The sequence below is a fragment of the Carica papaya genome, chromosome 1 (assembly GCF_054855325.1).
Source record: "Carica papaya isolate Zhongbai chromosome 1, ASM5485532v1, whole genome shotgun sequence".
NCBI lineage: Eukaryota > Viridiplantae > Streptophyta > Magnoliopsida > Brassicales > Caricaceae > Carica > Carica papaya.
This window is the reverse complement of record NC_142309.1, coordinates 2,148,727-2,167,500: the sequence shown is the minus strand read 5'-3', so window position 1 is coordinate 2,167,500 and position 18,774 is coordinate 2,148,727. Positions and strand designations below refer to the sequence as shown.

The window sequence follows — 18,774 nt, the reverse complement described above, 5'->3', positions numbered from 1 at the left end:
TTCTGTCGTGTACTGTAGGTTATGCAAAATAGGCCCTCACTTTCTAGAAGCTATGTACAGATCATGTACGGAAGATTTAAGCTTAGCAAATTAATAAGAAAGCTTGCTACAAATTATGCACTTTGTCTGCCACAGCCACTTGGATGGAAAGGTCTTGAGCACTACGGATTTGCTAAAATAATCACAAAAGAAAAAAGATCACAGATTTGAGATTGCAATATAATCAAACTATAGAGAGTGAAAACGGAATTTGCTTTAAAATGAATACTATTGCAGAAATTCTCTAAACAAGAATAGCATGAAAAAGTCCAAGACTGTTTTTAATTATTTTGCCCAGAAGGGAAAAGCAAGAACACAATTATTAGGTTTCTTGGACATAAAAGTCCTCTGTAGTCCTAACAGAAAGATCAAGGAAAACCAAAAGAAAAATAAAATAACATTTGATTGCAAGCATGAACAACAGCTGCTTTTTAATATCACTACTCAATGCCTAGCATCTTCCTCAACATACATACAAATTCGTATACTCTCTCCGGATCTGGAAGAACTTTGGCAACGCTCTCCCTTTGCAGGCATCTCTTGATCCAGGCTGAGAACATGGGGCAGTCATCCTCAACCTTAAACCCCCCAAATTTCTCAAAGGTGAGAAACCAACTTGTGAAAGGGATTGCTATGATGTCCACAAATCCGAACTCATCACCTCCAAAGAAGTCTTTCTCTCCTAAGGCTCCCTCTAGCTGCTTCAAAGTACCTATGAACTCATCCTTAGCACCGTCAGGTACTTCTTTAGACCTCCATATGACACCACCTGCATCAAATACCTGTCCAACAAGATTTAACCAGACAACATACATGGATCCGATAAATGAGGCTAGTATATTTTGTTAGAAAGTGGTGATATGCAGTAAGGATTGGTGAAACTAGAGTGCCTATTTTGGCATCATAACTCTGCTTCTGATATTCAATATCCATAAAAAAATATAATAATTTAGTAACATATATTAGTTCATGTTTACAATGTCAAGAACGTACATGTATTTACTTTCTGGATGAATAGGTATTAATGAACTATGCGCTTGAAGCTCCCTTCTTTTTTAGGATATCTAAACTAAGGGACAACCTAGATAACAAACTCCATAAAAATAGCAGCAAGAAACAATTGATCAACTAACCTTTTTGTCAATGAAATCAGCCCAGAAACGGGCCTGAGCTCTTCCATATGCACAAGGTGGTAGCAGGGGTGGTGAAGGCCAGGTCTCATCAATGTAGCTGACAATGATGGTAGACTCACACAAGGGTTTCCCATTATGCAACAATACCGGGACCTTCTTGTAAATAGGGTTTGATCTGAGCAGCAACTCACTCTTGGCTGTCAACAAATTCTCCTCTGGTATTGCCTTGTAGTTCTCCACGCCTTTCTCAGCCAGTGCAATTTTCACTCTCATGCAGAAGGGACTGACTCCGCAGTCCAAAAGAACAAGCTCCTTATCAGCCATAACTTCACCAGACTATTTCTTTTCTCTTTTGTTCTTCTTGTTGGATTTAACTTGGGAAAATAAGTGGTAAGGAGTGTTATATATATAGGAGAAGGAATTCATTAGTGGGTGAAAATCCCTAAGATTCAATGATTCCAAATATGTGTTGTTCTTTGTTTGCTCCCTCCATTAGAGGGTAAAATCAACCTTGTGATTGTCATCCACTTCAGCTTTCTGCTGCTGTTGGAAATTAAGTTGATTTTGTCTTGGAGCGATAGATTTGATGCTGGAAGGCTGACCAAGACCTTATCAACACTAATAAGTCATGGAGTTCACAATTTTATACATGTTGATGATTAAAACTCCGAAATGAGTACATCAGAAGAAACATGCATCATTGCCATGTGATTCTGGTTACAGTAGCTTGAGCTTATAACATTTATTGTAAGAGCTATTTTTTTTTTAAATCATAAACAAGGACAGTAAGATCCCCTTCTCGGCTAAAATGCAATTGATACTTTGATTACGGATTTTCTTCAGAATATTAGATCAACTTCCAATTGCTTTTTAATTTGTGTATATACAAGTGAGTTGAGTTACAGAAAATAAGAGTACGAAGTTCAAGAACGATTTTTAATAAAAATTTATATATTTTATTAATTATATAACACGTGGACAGCAATCGGAAGATAATTTTTTTATAATAACACTTACTAATATAAGTTCCCAAAAGGGAATTGAAATACCTATCATCTACTAATAAATGGTTGCTAAAGAAAGGGAATGACTAGAATATTACACACAAAATTCTCGTATAAGAGAATTTGATTTTTTAAAAGAAAATCTACGGTACTGAATAATTTAATTACGAAGGCAATGGATTAATTAATCTAAGAGTTCAAATTTTATTTTTGCCAATATAAAAAAAAAATCTTAACTTTAAGTTTTACTATAATTTAATTATTCTACAACTACGAATTTATTTTGTTACGTTTTATTTAATTTAAACTGGAAGTCCCAAGAACCGTGAATCAATTAAAAATTCAGAACATAGATAAAAGGGATATATGTCTCTAAATTGTGTAAATATTATAAGTTATATAATTAATAAAAGCAGGCTATTCATGTATTTTATTAGACCTAATTTTTACTAAATTCAATCACCAAAAATAAAATTAGATTGTACAGTTTATCCTAGACTTTTATAAGCTATTTACTCATTGCATTAGATTTTAGTCTTAATTAAAATGAAGTTGAATCAAATTACACAATTGTAAAGATCCATAAAAGATTTTACTCCGCCACACATCCATACCGAAAGAAATTTGGGATTGAAGTGAATCAAATTACTGGAAGGAATATTATTACTTCCCATGGCGTGGGAAACAAATAGAAATTTCTCATTAATTTTTACTCCCGTCGTGATTAGGGAGCACGACAGCATTTATCAAAATGATCGCCAAAGAAATTTGGAAGCTGCAACCAGCAGTAACTAAGATATGAGTTATTACGCAGAACTAACTAGCAAGCACCCATCCTGGCTGTTCGTATTTACTCGTACATATTCAATCTTTCAGATTCGAATAGCAATGAATCCAAAAATAAGCAGATAAAATTGTATTTTGTCAAATATGTATACATATGCATGATTCATATCCGGCATATTATCTTCACACTTGTATCTCAACACACCAAATTAAGTTGTCCTTTAGGAATGTTCTTGTAATAGAAAACTCTTACCACAGCAATGGAGCAATCGTGTACCTTGAGAATATAATTCTGTACAATTCTATACAATGAATCAAATTCATTTTTTACCTTGTCTACAAACACAATTTAGTCAATTTCTAGTTTCGCTTATCATATTAATTTTTAATATGTATAATTAGAACATAATTTATTGTCTTAATTACCCTAACCCTCACTTTGAATTTCTTAGTTGTGGGAATTCTACTTCCACTTTAGAAGGAAGGAACTGAATTCTCACTCTTAACAAAATTCAAGTGGAGGTAATGGTAGCAAAGACAATATAAATTATGTTTTATATCATCCAAATTAAAACTAATACGAGAAATGAAAATAGAAATTGGTTAGGAATTGAATCAGAAAATAAATGGACCAAATGCAACCCTGATTGAATGATAAATAGAAATTGGAAAGAAGAATAAAAACACAAGGTTAAGTGGCATTCACTGTTGGAGCTTTGATGCAAACACACACGTGAAGAAAGTATTCCGGGTTCATCAAGTTCTTCACTACCCAGGAAAAAGGTATCTCCCATTTCGGCTCAATTCCCTGAATGCGGATATACTTGATTTCGGCATCATTGTAAGTACAGCTAGGTTCTGTCTTCTCATTTGAATTTTCATCCCTAATGTTTATACTTATTTTCTCTCCCACATCTTCTGGTTTCTGTCTGTCTTCACCCTCAACTCTAGTTTGTTCCTCCATAATCAAGGAACTGTCCCCAAAAAACTCTGGTAGAAGAGCTTTTACTGCATCAAGTAAGGTGAAGCATTTACCTGTGCGGAAGGTCCCCAATATATCACCAAGTATGACAGACAGTAAGATCACAAACAATGATAAAAACTAGTGAGAGAATGGGCTCAATTAAGAGGTTTGACTCTCAACTAGGAAATGATTAGGGGAAAAGAATGTGTCCTAATTCCCAAATGTAGCCATTAATTCTTCCTTTTTCCAAGGGGTAGGTACTTTTTTTTGATAGCTTTTGCATATTGAGATTAAATTTTTTCACTAAGCATTTAGTGATCCTCCCTCACAGCGATTTGGTTTTTTCTTTTAGAATACAACCTACAAAAGTTAAATCCAGATGGTCAAGGTAGATATAAGCCTCTCTTTGACAAGTAGATTAAACTTCATGGGTATATAGCCAGTATTATAACTGTAAAACTGTAAATTCAAATGCGGCACCAGTAAGAGTAATATAAACAGCCAAGCTACCATGATATGACACTAGCTCTACACTAGATCTACATATCTTTTTTTTAAGATTAATTTCTCATGACAAAACTGTCAAAGAGGTATACAAGAATCTAAGTAGGCTTTTCTTTGATTAGCTTATTTTAAAATCTTATTTCTATCTTCTTTTCTAGCAAGAGAAAATTAGGGAAGATAATTGTTACAGGGAATGATGAAGGAGAAAAGGTAATTCTCAAGTGATATCTGTCCAAAAAATTATAGAAATTAAAATATTTCCTCAGAATCAAAGTCGCTCACTCAAACTTAGAAATATTTATCTCACGGCAAAAATATGTTACAAATCTTTTGAAGGAGACAAGCAAGCAACATGTAAATCGGCTAATAAATCAATTGATCTCAATCATAAACTAGAACCGACAGAGGAGTACACAGGAGTAGATAAGGAAATGTACCAGAGACTAAAAGGAAAATTGATATACTTGTAACATATCAGGTTATTTGCAGTTAGTGTAGTGAGTCAGTTCATGAACAAGCCCAAAGTAATGCATCCAGAAGCTGCTTATAGGATTCTGAAGTAAAAAACATAATGTGGACCCCAAGAAATGTGTGAACTCCTGTGGTTGAAAATAATGCTAGAAGATTCGAAGATTCAATGAGATGGGCCTATCAAACTCTACTACGACAATAAGTTAGCGATCAGTTTCGCTCACAATCCAATATAACATAATAAGACAAAACATATTAAAGTTAGACAATCATTTCACTAAGAAAAAACTAGATATTGGATTGATATGCACTTCATATATGTCTAGCATTTTGCAACTTGCAGACATATTGAGTAAAGGATTAAGTAATCCTAGATTTCAGAGTATTATTGCCAAGCTAGAAATGGATAATATGCATTCCCCAGCTTGAAGGGGATTATTGATAATTGTAAAGTGTATTAAAGTAGGGTAAATGGTGTAATAGGAATATACTCTTTTCGTTGTAAATAAGTGTATTTCTTTTTATTACTCATATAAACTTGCATAAATAGGTCCCTCATATTTCAATAATAGACACTTCATTCTCCACAACTTCAAATGAGCTACAGGACTTGAAGGAACAAAAAGTAAATTTAGCTTGAGTTTTCAAATGCGGAGATCTTCTTGGTTTTTATCAAAAAATAATAAAGCTCTTTTTTCTCAAAAAAAATCCGACTAATTATGACCTAAGGCAATTAAAATCAACAAATAAATGGTACCTTCTTCTCTACGAATCTCAACTGGTCGGTTTATGTAAGAAATCTTGTCCCAACTATCAATCTCCGGAACATCTTCCAAATCATCAAAATCCTCAGTTACACTCCAGACGTATAAACGAACTGGAATTCTATCTGAGAAGAACTTGGACAATAAGACAAGAAAGTTTCACCATATAGAAGCGCTGTTACACCAATTCTCTAAACAAGTAGTAAAGTTATCTAGAAACAACAAACAACAGTATCTAATGATGCGTCCAATTTTTATATTTACATATGACTGAAGAAAACTGAAGATCATATCAGGCATGCATCTAATGAATACACACATCCTAAACATGTATCTCTCTTTATAACCTGCATACATATTGAAGCACAGGAACAATACTCTATAACTAATCAGGAAGATACCTAATCACCAATTCCCCTGTCAGCATAACCTGTTCATTAGGGCAACAATCTATGGCCAACATTTTTTTTGAAATAAAAGAGAAGCATTATCTATGGCCAACATTACAATCATATTTTAACACACTCTTCTAATTGGCCGATGAATCTCGTTGATCAATTAAAAACTTAACACTTAAACAAAAGAAAGTAGTATACTTGTCGAGGAAAGGCAACAAAATACTTAGCAACAAAATAGAATTCCCAGTCCTCCTTACCAATTCATATGAACAGCACAAGATACATGTGATTAAAATGAACATTTCCATGGGAAGAAGACACCAAGAGACTTGTCAATATTTCTTTTTTTCATTCTAACCCTTGGACCTGTCTGCCTCTTTAAATTAAATAAAGACATAACGTGGTTTTTTTTTGTGAGAGTGGGAGTGAGAGAGAGGCGAGAGAGAGAGAGAGAGAAGATTTCAAAAACCTGTCTTGACTTGTCCTGCCACATCTGTCTCTACTGGGCCTTGTCTAGATTTTGGTGAGCCCAAACTTGTTCCTACTGTATATTCATCTTCGATTATACTGAGTTTAAGCTTAGATGAAACTCTCATGTAGGCTTCAAGATTACCTGTTACATATCATTGTTGAAACAGGATGCCAAACGAGCGACAGTATGTAGTGGAATTGATCGGTAAGAGGTTTTATGGTAATTACAGTTTCTTAATTGCAAGGTCCTTGAAGAAAATTAAAAAAAAAGTTTGCAATCACTATTTATTTGATTGAATACTCTATGCAATTTCAAAAAATTGAATATGTACAGGTATAGAGATATTATAGCTTCATGAAAATGCTAACATATTTTTTGTTTCCTTTTTTTCGAATAAGAAAAAGGAAAGAAAGAGAATACAAGGTGGGGAAAATAAGGTCTCCACCTAAGAACAAAAGAAGCCAAAAAAAAAAAAACAAATAACCCATAAACAAGAAAGGAAGGGGCGATCAACATAAAAGGGCCTCCTAAGTCCTCTAAAACTATCTAGGCATATCCCTAAAACCCATGTTGTTTAGCCCACTAAGCAACTGAAACACCAACCTATCTCAAATATGAAGAGGATGCTGAACACAGTGACTGAAGATCTTGGTATTACATTCCAACTAGAGAACCTAAAACCCAGCTAAAAAAAAGCACCACACCGTACCTTAACTTTCTTCCTCTTCATCCTACCCTCAGATGAGCAGAAAAGAAACCTTCAGAGTAAGAGGACAAACCCACAACCTACGAAACACAGCAAAAGGCTTACACCATAATTATCAAACCACCTCACAGGGTAAGAAAAAATGATAATTTTTCCAAAACTCTGCCTACAGAACATGCAATGTCTAGTGAGATAGCTCTATTCAGTCTTTGCGCCTGTAACAATTTTCTATGTACATAGGAAAAGAAGAGATATAATTTAAGAGAAACAAGATAAAAGAGGAGCGTTATGTACCTATCTGAAAGAAACAAAGAAGCAAAAAAGAAGGAGGAGAAAAACCATCTATTCTTGCAAAAGAATAGCTAGCCAATCTTTATACAACAGGGAAGGAGATATTCTTAGAGTGCCCATGAGCATTAACCAAAAGGCATGCCAAGAAAGATTTACCCAAAGCATCCAAAAAAAAAATGATCCATAGAAATTCTAGCATTTCTTTCTAACCAAATAACCCACAGCTCCAAAAGAGGACTCCCTCATGGAAGAGCTATAATCTTTTTCTTCATACTCATACTCTAAAGAATAAAAGAAAGAAAAACGTTCATGTACCAGGAGACACCCAAGGAACACTAAAAGTATCAAATAATTGAGATGGTCACTCGATTGGATCTGATCCTGACTGGGTCTAATCCTTTTGGTGAGAATGTTTCTGGAGAGACCCAATTTTCTAAACTGGTTCAGTTTTCTCGGTTCTTTCAATTCTGACTGAAATTTTGCTCATCCGTATACATAAATTATTAGACAAAGATAAATATGAACTCTTATCTTTTTTTACTAAAATTTACAAAATCAAGCATCATATTTTTCTGCCATCGAATTTATTTCACTTTACAATTCATGTGCATCCATATGCACACAAAATAAAATACTAAATATTGGTGCCTGCAAGCATCTAATAAATTATTCTATACATTATCAAGTAAAACAAACAAATTGTCGATAATATTTCTTCTCTAACACCCAAAGAAAAAAGTAAACAAATTGGTGAAAGGCTCAATTGAAATACAACTCCTCAACTTTCAAGTTTTAATGCATAAAAAAAAGTGCAAAAGGAAAAAGATACGACAGTACGACTTGATAGTAACGCTACTTGAAACATCTAATACTTGTATCCGAAAATTTGACCCGAGATAATTTTACATTAATAAAATAATATATTAAAATAATTTAATTTTTATTTTATTTTATTTTTTATGAATTTTTTTTAGAAAAATAGATTTATAGATGAAATTAAAATAATTTTGAGAAAAATGGTGAAACTGTGAATAATGATGAGTGTTTTTGAAAAAAAAACTTAAAACAGAGTATAAAATCGCAAAAATAAAAAGAAATACAGTCACGTGAAACGGCCACGTCAGCAGCATGGCAAGTCAGAACACACCACGTGGCGAACATGCTGACTCCGGCTCCACACGTGAGCCACGCAGGCGATCCACGTGCCTGGGTGATCCAATGGTCCAAATCGCATTCCGCGCGCACGAACGTTCCAGATACATTTTCTCTTCAGACGTGATCAGATGGATGATATTGATCACGATAGAGGGCCAGATTCGCATACATGATCGGCCTAAACAGGCAACGATCGGACTATTATCCTCTCTCCATGTCGATGCGAACGAACGGCCAGGATCAGAGGGAAGAGAGGTATTTAAACCTCTCTTTAGTTAGCCCCAAAACTGTAGTTGACAACCCCGACCGGAGAAGAAGGAGGGCAACTAGAGGGAAGACCAGCTACCGGAAGGACATCGTCGCTGCCGCACCGGAGCCACCACGAGCACCGAAAGAGGAAAAAAAATTTCTCTTCCACTCGGAATTGAATTTCAAGCCTCCCCATACCCATATCGGAGCAAAAAGGGTAGCAAGTAAGCCGGAAAACATGAGCGAAATTCGGCTGAGCCGCCGCGACCGCAACCCAAAAACCCCTTTGATAAACCCCTTCCCGTTCCCCGTGATTTTCTAACCATTTTGTTACTCGTCCTTTTCTGTGCAGGTTAGGCGAAGGAAAACCCTAATTGCGAAGGAGGAACGGCGAAGCTGCCGCACCCGCAGACTCTTCCGCCAGTAGAGTTTCAGTTTTCGTCTTTTCCAACCAACAGAAGCCCCATAACTTGGTTTTTCGCATATTTCTATACAAAACTGGCCTAAACCAGCCGAAAATGGTCAGACCGAGAGGAACCGCCACCGTGGGCAGTGGAGCCAACACCGCCATACTGGAACCTTAAATTGGCCGAAAAAGTTTAAAAACACATATTTTGGCCTTTTGGGATATTTTTGGATACGTGACAGATATTTTTAATTTCTGCAAAAAAAATCCAGAAACCCCGGGGATCACCAGGAAGTGCAATGAAAAATATGATATTTCGAACACCGATCCGAGATAAGAATCCCTCACTCTTTTTCACGTTATTGTAAATTGAAACTTAATAATCAATAACATTATATTTTGTTAAAATTAGCAAGTCACCAGTGGAGTTGGAACTAGTCAGTGTATAATTTCCCTAACTTATTCGTATTGCCTATTTATTTTCTTATATTGTCTAAATTGCTTATTGTTACACCATGCGCTTTAATTATTAATTTTAATTGTTTTCTCGTTTATTAATTGTCTAACCGTTATTTTTATCTTTTAACTTATTTGAAATAAATGGCCTAATTACGTTTTTTAATTGTTAAAGTATAAATTTGAATTATCTGCTTAAATGTTGTTCTATTGATCTGTAAATATGAAATGAGATATTGGTATGCGATTGGTGATGGATTGATGATGTGAATCTATATATGAAAGGCTTATTAGGTACCCTGGAAAAGGGTGGACAGACCCGGTATATAAAGAAAACTCTACCGTGGACATTAAGTCAGTCTAATGGGGTTGAGAAATCCTATACCGAAAGGGGTTAGGATGTATAGTTTACCCTCATAACGGATGGAGTATTGAAGTGGTGGCATATTTGGCGCTCATTACCGAATAGGGTATGGGAACGGTTAGATGATTAATAAATTGGATATTGGGTTCACGTGTAAAGGAACATCTCTATGTACCCCCAGGGGCACTGGTAAACAGGTAATTTATTATTATATCTCATTTGAAAATGAAATCAAAATGCGATTCGAGTTATTGTTTTCGTAAGTCAGTTTTGAATACTCATAAAGATAAGTATGAAACTACGTTTTTACATTAAACAAATTTATTAAAGAAAGACAAATGACTCCATTTGTTGTTATATTATGTTTTTACCAATCTTTGATTTTTTTATATCGATGTTAAGTGTAATATTCTTACTGGGTCAGTGTAACTCATTCCTCTATTTAACCATTTCAGATCAAAAAAATCAAAATCCAGATTCTGAACAGTAGGAGAGTTGCGAATAAAGATTACCTCATGAATCCCATCAGAGTTGCCCAACGGAGGTTAATCCCATAGAATTTTTATTTTGTTTTGTTTTTAATTATTTTTTTTGTCACTATGAACTCCTATAAACGGACATTCTCATAATCCTATTGGGCATCCTGATTTATTGTGTAAGGAATATAAACCCTAAATTCTAAATTGTTTCTGCTTATAGTTGATATAATTCAATATTTTCATTTCCTTAAATTTTACATCTTTACAAAACATCCAACACTAAAAAAAATTTTGAGATAAAAGATAAAAAATATTATTATACACAAAGGTACCAAATGGGTACCACTCAAAAACACAAAATTACAAGTCGATCAGGTCGTTCATTACAGCCCCAATATCTTCCCAATCTAATATGTCATAATCAATCAAAATAGAACCAAACATATGAAACCATCTATCTCTAATATTTACAATGTCTGTTTCAACATCTTCAAAAATCCTAACATTCCTCCCCCTCCAAACTACCCACATAATAGAGATCGGAATAAGGAATAATTCTTTTTTTTTTCTACATAAACCAATCTACGCCCACAACTCCTCACTAACACTACTTGCCATGACCCAGTTCATCCTAATAATCTCATACATATACTCCCAAATTTTGTATGCCATAGGACATTGAAGAAACAAGAGGTTGCATGATTCTTCTTCGGCCTTGCACATGTAACACCTACTAACCATCATCAAGCCTCTTCTTGTCAACATATCAATGGTCAAGATTTTTTCTTTAATAGCTTCCCAGATGAAAAAAGTCATTCTAGGTGGAGGTTTTGATCTCCAGATTTGCTTAAACGGTGCTGATTGACATTATTCTCACCATTTTTGACAATAAAATTATAGGACTTCACAGAAAAGCCTCTTTTCTTGTCCAATTTCTAAATTCTTTTGTCCTTCAGATTTCCCACTTTAAAATCAGTAAGACAACGAAGCAGATTACAGTATTCTATATCTTCCCCCCCCTCTCCCTTCTCGAACATCTTCTCCACAAAGATATCCCTCTCACTAGTGACCTCAAAGATCCTTGGGAACTTATATTTCAATTTGAAGTCACCAGCCCACTCATCCTTCCAAAAATTAACTTCAGCTCCATTACCCAACTGCCAGCATATGCAGTCATAAAAATTCTTGCTGTCAATGCTAATTTTCTTCCACAAACTAGAGTCATGACGTTTATATTTCCCTCTTCTTCCCCCATCCCTTTCCCAATCACCCCATCTAGTCTCCACCACCCTTCTCCACAATTTCCCATTCTCATTCACAAACCTCCAAAGTCATTTGCCATGTAAAGCAGAATTCAATTTCAAAATAGATCTCAACCCTAGACCTCCCTTATAGAACGGTTTCTTCACCTCCTCCCACTTAACTAAGTGAAATGCTTCTCATTTCTGTTAAAAAAAAATGCTTCTCATTTCCATTACCTTGACGCTTTCCCTCCAGAAAACCCTTCCTTTATATCTTTTGTTTTGGGCAGGTATAGTGGAAAGGAAAAGCATATTGTTATTGATAATACCCTACAGAATTTTCTAGTTTAAACAATATTTTCCAAAGCTGTTCTTTGAGAGAAGTTCTTGGGTCGAGTTCTTGCTCTATCTTTTCATGTCTATGACCTTGTCTAGTTGACACCAGAAAAAGTTTCTTCACTGAGGTTCCAGTGTACCATTGGCTTCATTTTAGATTTCAGAATAAACTTCTTTAACATAAGCGAAGTTGCTTAGCTACAACCTATTTGGAATTCTCTATATAATTTTTTTTAAAAGAAACTCTCTGTACGATTAACTGTGACCAATATAGCAAAAGATTATTAATAGGAAAGAACTTATCTACTACTTATATATCATCAATATCTCTCCCCCCCCCCCCCCCCCTCCCAAAACCCCAATGTAGCCTTCAATGAAACAGCACCCTCTCCCAAAGCATGTGGCAGTGGCTGATACCATTGCTTGAAAATTTAAGTACCTCCTTTCCAACTGTAACACCCCAACCCTTTTCTTTTTCTTATTTTTTTAAAAGAAAAATTGAAAACCGGAGGTCAAAACGCAATTTAAAAAAATTGCGCCCCGTCAGCTGCCCGGTCAGCAGCCCCGGCCAACCCCGACGCGCCGCGTGGCAGAGACGCTGACACGGGAGGCCACGCGGAAGGGAGACACGTGGGCGATCCGCATGCGCGCGATCGAACAATTGAGATCCGTTCCCGCGCGCACGAACGGCACAGATTGCATCGCGATGAACAGCTCAGGTTCATTTCCTATTTAATCGCGATCGGACAGCTCAGATTGAATCGCGATCAGACGGCTCAGATTAAAAGCAAATTGTTATAAATAATCTCATCCGCACCCAAACCCTAACCCTAGCCGCCAAAGCCCCTCGCTGGAGAAGACAGCCCAGTCGCTGGGGAGTCGACCACCGCCACCCGCCGCTGCACCGGAGCAACTTCCGGCCGCCAAACGAGATAAAAATTCTCCCATTGGCTCAGAATTCGATTCTAAACCCACTTATGGCCAAATTGGAGCAAAAACACCGGCTAATTGGCCGGAAAACGCCGCCAAATACCAGCGGCACCACCGCGGGTTGTCTTGGTTTTTGCCTCCGATGAGGCCCTTCCCGATTCCCGTTCGATGTAATTTTTCCACCATTGTGACCACCGTTCCCTCCTTTACAGGTTGACCGAAGCAAAACACCAAACCGCGACGCGGGCCAGAGGAGCCGCCGCACCGGAGAGTCCCACCGCCGGTAAGTTTCGGCTTTCTGTATTTTTTGGGCCTACCGAAAGCCCTAGGGGTGTTTTCTCACATGAACCAATACAAGTTTGACTGAATTCGGCTGAAAACGGCCGAAAGCAGTCAACCCGATGCGGATTGCCGCCGTGTCGGAATTCCGAAATTGGCCGAGTAGGCTCTGGGTCTGATTTTTGAGTTGTTTAGGACATGTGTAGGAACCGTAAGCACGTTTCAGTTCCCGAAAAAAAATTCAAGGAATCCAAGGACTGCCCGTAGGCGCAGTGAAAATCCGGTTTTCGACGTCGAATCAGGTAAAAACCCCTCACCCTATTTCCCATCATGGGATTGAAGTTTGAATAAATGATAAAACTGTATTTTGTACAAATTGAGTAGATATGCATAATTAATTACGGTTGTTAATGGAGCCCGAATCGGACATATTTCTCTGTCAGTTCCTATTTGATTTATTTTACAGTTTAAATGCATTATGGTATCTGATTTATTTATTCTATGGTTTTGAATGCACGAATCATTGTTTACCTCACTACTGCTTGATTTTGTGAATCTAAGATATGCTTGCCTTATTAAATGCACGTTACTTGTTTAAGTATTCATGTTTGAATGGGTAACAGAGACTAAGGAAAAAAAATAGGAAATGGGTGTGAACTGATAATTGGATAAGAAGACAGTCTCACTAGATGTCCTGGGAGATGGTGGACGGACCGGGTCCATAGGGAACCCTACCGGGAACGTTGTCTCATACCGGACGGGATATGAAGACTTTAAATGTTTTGGCGCTCATACCGGACAGGGTATGGGGACGGCCCGCTTTGCCCTCATACCGGACGGGGTATTGAGGTTTATTGTTTGGCGCCCATACCGGACGGGGTATGAGGACGGCCCTGAAAATTAAGTTTGTTAAGGGAATGGTTCACGTGTAGCGGAAACCCCTATAGATCCCCATGGATACTAGTAGCCTGATGAAAAGGGGGCAATTGTTGTTTGATGATTAAAATATAAAAGTATGACATATGCTATGTTACAGATTATGTATGAATTCATAATATCTATGATGTTATTATTTTCATGAGTTGTTTTTTATAAATCTCACTGAGCTAAGTTGACGGTAAATGATTTAATTATTGATAAATGAATTTGTTTAAAATGTGTGCTTCATTGGTTGTTTTTGGTTTTTCTACTAACCTTTACTTCTGTGACAGTGATATAGTGTGACGTCCTTACTGAGCTAGTGTAACTTATTCCTTACTTAACCATTTCAGATTAGAAGGACTTGGTTCCCGAGCCCGATCCACAAGAAAACGGCGAGTAGATGCCTAGATGTCTTTTAGTTTTCTTTATAATCTTTCATTTCTAGTATTTTTTTTTAGAGAACTTATTTTTTGATATTGTTAATACGTTTAAACTATTGTGTAAATGATATTAATCAAAACTTTTTATTTCGCTTCCGCACTTAAATTTTTTTTACATATATTCCCTTTTGAATTTTCGGGGCCGTTACACCAACTACAACACCCATTACTCTGTTTCAAAGAAAAAAAAAACACCCATTACTTAGCAAAAGTTATCCTCCACCATAGAATCTTATGCTCCTTTTCTCCTCCCAAAACGACATAAACTACTAAATATAGAGATATTCCAGGCTAGGGAATGATCATCAAAATTTTTGTTTGACAAATAATGTAGCAAATAATAGACTGATGAACCTCATACTAATGGTATTATTAACTCCCAAAATAACAATTCATTCATTTCGTTTATGTGTTAAGTATATTATAAATTTCATCAGTCTCTCATTGAAATGTTGATATCAAATACTGGTGTAAGTCAGAAGTACCATTTTTATAGCAATTGATGAGCCCTAACAACTTTTCTGATGCCTAAACTGTAAGAAAACATACCATTCATGACAGAGTGCCAGAGCTCCTTTTGATCAGATTGGGACATGTTCATCACATTCTTGCAATTTCCATTTATTATATATGCTGCCTGTAGGCATAATTAGAAGTTGTTATAGACAGAAGTAAGAAATAAGGTATTGTTCTGACTTCCGATATAAAGGTACTCCAGCAGGATAAAGAGAAATTTAAAAAAAAAAAAAATCAGATAAACCAAAAACTACACTTAGCATAGTAGGCCACAAAGTGTTGCAGTTTGAGACCATAAAGCATCTTCATAACAATCGTGATGAAAATACATGCTCAATCAGTGACGAGTTTGTCTCAACCGGAAAGTATATAGCCATGTAAAGAGTACTGTAAAATATAATTTCTTCAGGAAAGGAGGAATATCTCAGTCTAATATCTAACAACTTCAGATTATATTACTTAATAAACTTAGAAGCCAGCCCTTTAAACAATTTCAACACTTTAACAGAGTGCTTAACCTTACAAGACTTTGTAGTGATAACTTACTCGAACATTTATTGTGATCTTCCTCGAATACATACAGATAGAGAAAGAGGAGATTTCAGATTTCATCAAGTGCAAACTAACCTCTTTCAATGAATTAATAAAGCTCCATTTTATAGATTCTTCACCTTCACATGGAACCAATATATTTCCCGGAAACCCTCTAAAGTGCACCTGCAGCCAAAATTTTATCATTAAACATGATAATCATGACATAAAATATAAGAACCAACTATTTGTCGACCTCCAAGCAACAAGGGTATGCGACTGTGATTTTTTAATAAACTAAGATCCCTCTATTTAAAAGATAATGTCATCACATTTCATTGAACAGGCCATATAACTGTAATCATGCTATTCTCGATGCTAACTGTAAAACCCTAATCCTGTGTCACAAGCAAAGCTCCAGGTTTTGAAGAAATTTTGTCCTCACACATCTTTCACTGTAGAGGTCTCTCTAGCCTAAAGTTTCAAACAGCATAGTTGAGTAGTTGATTATAGCCATTTCATGCTTCAACTGATGTCTGATTGGGGAAATTTGCCAACAAAAACAAATTATAAAACTTGTTGCATCAATAAGTCAACACCTACCTGAACATATATAACTTGTTTCAGAATAAAATTTTCTATTTCACTAAACTGAAAATCAATGTCCTATGGGGAATTGATTGAAAAGCCACCAAAATAAACATTCACATATGTCTTTACAGCACATGTAAATTCCAACCTATCCGCTAACTATTCCTTCTCAAGTTTCAGTTTCGTGCATTAAATTTATCAAACTCCAGAAGCAATGGACAAGACCACCAATATAAATTGTTATACTACTAGATAAGTTACTAAAACACACCATTTTTTTCTTTGAAATAAACTAAAGCACACCGTTATGTTCCAAGGTCTTTCTGGTTCTGCACATAGAAGATCAAAAAGAACTCCTGTTGGTATATACCTGCAACCAAAAGATACAAATTTAATAGGAAAAACAACTCTACTATTTATCAAAGAACCAAGTAGAACTGCAAGTTTTTAGAGTCTCTAAACTTATGTTGGGTTCATGTCATGAACAACAAAGGGCATAGCTGTGAACAAAAAAAGAAGGCAGCAGTTAGTTGAAGACTGGAGGTCATAGAGTATTGTTCCTAGAAGAAGCTGTTTGAAAGTACTTGTTGCTCCCTTTGCATGACAGAATATGATTAAAGAGTTGAAAGTCATCTCATTTCATTAGTCTTTTCTCCATTGCAAACTTCGCCTAATAGATTTGCTCGTTAAAGGATCGAGACTACCAATATATTACAAAATTTGCAGTGTGAAAAACATTTAAAACTCATTTTGGGTGGATTTGGAAAGCTAAAGCACTACTCACCAACCATTTTTTTTTTTTGAAATAACTATCACTCACCAACCATAAGAAGTGTCAATACTACAGGATTTTTTGAAAAGACAATGAGAAAGGATTAAAAGCAGCTAAAGGGCAGAACCACTACTAATGCATATGTTTCAAAGGTGAATAGAAGGCCTACCATTTTAAAGGCAATCCTTTGTACTCAAACCAAATGGAATCCACCCCAGGGGGAAGAGCACTGCTGAAATGAGGCTTTATAAGAGGAGCTAACAGAGGCAGATAACCAATTCGAGGGGCTAATATCTGAAATCAAATAAGTAAACGTAAATCTCTGTAAATTTCTACAGTGTTCGGAATAAATAAATATAAATTTTGGTAAATTCATATAGGATGTTTGTAATAAATGAATTTCTTTAAAAAATTGAAACAAATTTGTAATCAAAGTTTATACTTTGAAAAAAAACTCATAAGCAAATGAATTTTCTAAAGATAATTGAAAATTTTGAGTTCCATTAATGAGATTTGGAAGTAAGTTGTAATGGTCAACAACAGACATACTATACATCATTACCATTTATACTGATATACAGAGAAATTAACACTACCACTACGGCTAAAAGTGCACTGCAAGAAAATGCAACGAAGACTTATATTTTATTCCAAACGTAAAGTCCATTAAGAATGAATTCTTTCCTAAAATTTATTTAGAAATTGAAAAAGTACATTCTTCATCTATTTCTACAAGTAGTTTTTGTGACTAAACATGCACTGTATAAACTCCCTTGAATATATCACATATATAACCGACTTCACACTTGAGTTTTCTTTTATACATAACCAGTGATGATTGACGATGTGAGAGACAGTGAAGTTCTACTCCATAAAACAAGAGCAAATAAGCGAAAATTACACCATCGGAGATCAATCAAATACAGGGAAGTACAGCCTGAGCATGATTTAAACCAAAAAAAAAAAAACTAAGTGATGTTTAAATAAAAAGTAAATTAATTAAGTAGAGATTATGAGAAAGGAAAGAGGCGGATTACCAGGGCAGAAGGAGGAGGAGGGAGAGTGGTGACATCCGATTCGTGAAGATGAATCTGCAGAGGAATCGCTCCTTCCCATACGTACTTCTGTGCGTTGTCTGCCATTGTTTCTCATTCAATTTTCAGTTAACATCTCTCTACGCCTTTGGTTTACATGGTTTTGGGTTTTGGAATTCATAGTCAAGATTTAAGAAATCAGTAAACGATGTGAAGATTGATCCAATGTTATCCGCTCGCGGAGGCACAGACCGCTCCAGTCCAGTCCGGTTTTGACCGGTTCAGTAAACGGTTTGGTTCGACTTGGTTTGTTAAACTTTTGGTCTCCATTTTGGTTGGGAAAAATATAGATTATACTAAAAAATTCTATAATGGATTATTTTATTTTTTATTTTTTTTTTACTAAATATTTTATTAAGATTATGTTTGCAATAATTGACTTTTATTTTTATAATTTATTTAAAATTTTATATTATTTTAATTATTAAATAACTAATTTATTAATTATATAATTATTGATTTAAGAAGTTATAATTAAAATA

At 35.6% G+C, this 18,774-nt stretch overlaps 3 protein-coding genes across 7 annotated transcripts in view; 1 reads left to right on the top strand and 2 right to left on the bottom strand.

Annotated features, from left to right (window-relative positions):
* LOC110807288 (Protein prenylyltransferase superfamily protein) overlaps positions 1-2,001 on the top strand; it is a 26,591-nt gene extending 24,590 nt beyond the window's left edge. For 3 of the 4 annotated variants that reach the window (XR_015817063.1, XR_015817070.1, XR_015817071.1), the window contains one exon: positions 1,193-2,001. The gene's annotated coding sequence lies outside the window, so the exon portion shown is untranslated. Of the gene's footprint in view, positions 1-572; positions 779-1,192 lie in introns of all 4 variants that reach the window. The other variant, XR_015817065.1, reaches the window with a different exon arrangement.
* On the bottom strand, positions 470-1,496 carry LOC110807264 (putative glutathione S-transferase parC). Its single transcript, XM_088213542.1, has 2 exons — positions 1,173-1,496; positions 470-821 (listed from the first exon to the last, which is right to left on the bottom strand). The coding sequence occupies exons 1-2, from the start codon at positions 1,494-1,496 to the stop codon at positions 480-482; spliced, it is 666 nt and encodes a 221-aa protein (XP_088069668.1). The 3' UTR covers positions 470-479.
* A 1,222-nt stretch (positions 2,002-3,223) lies between the features above and the next one.
* On the bottom strand, positions 3,224-18,442 carry APG5 (autophagy protein Apg5 family). 2 transcript variants are annotated; one of them, XM_088213525.1, is made up of 8 exons: positions 18,236-18,442; positions 17,368-17,492; positions 16,730-16,796; positions 15,932-16,021; positions 15,338-15,425; positions 6,533-6,676; positions 5,659-5,790; positions 3,224-3,997 (listed from the first exon to the last, which is right to left on the bottom strand). In XM_088213525.1, the coding sequence occupies exons 1-8, from the start codon at positions 18,338-18,340 to the stop codon at positions 3,654-3,656; spliced, it is 1,095 nt and encodes a 364-aa protein (XP_088069651.1). In that variant the 5' UTR covers positions 18,341-18,442; the 3' UTR covers positions 3,224-3,653. The 2 variants fall into 2 exon arrangements, with proteins under 2 accessions (XP_088069651.1, XP_088069659.1); XM_088213533.1 differs by having other exon boundaries at positions 3,966-4,286.
* Positions 18,443-18,774: the final 332 nt, after the last annotated feature.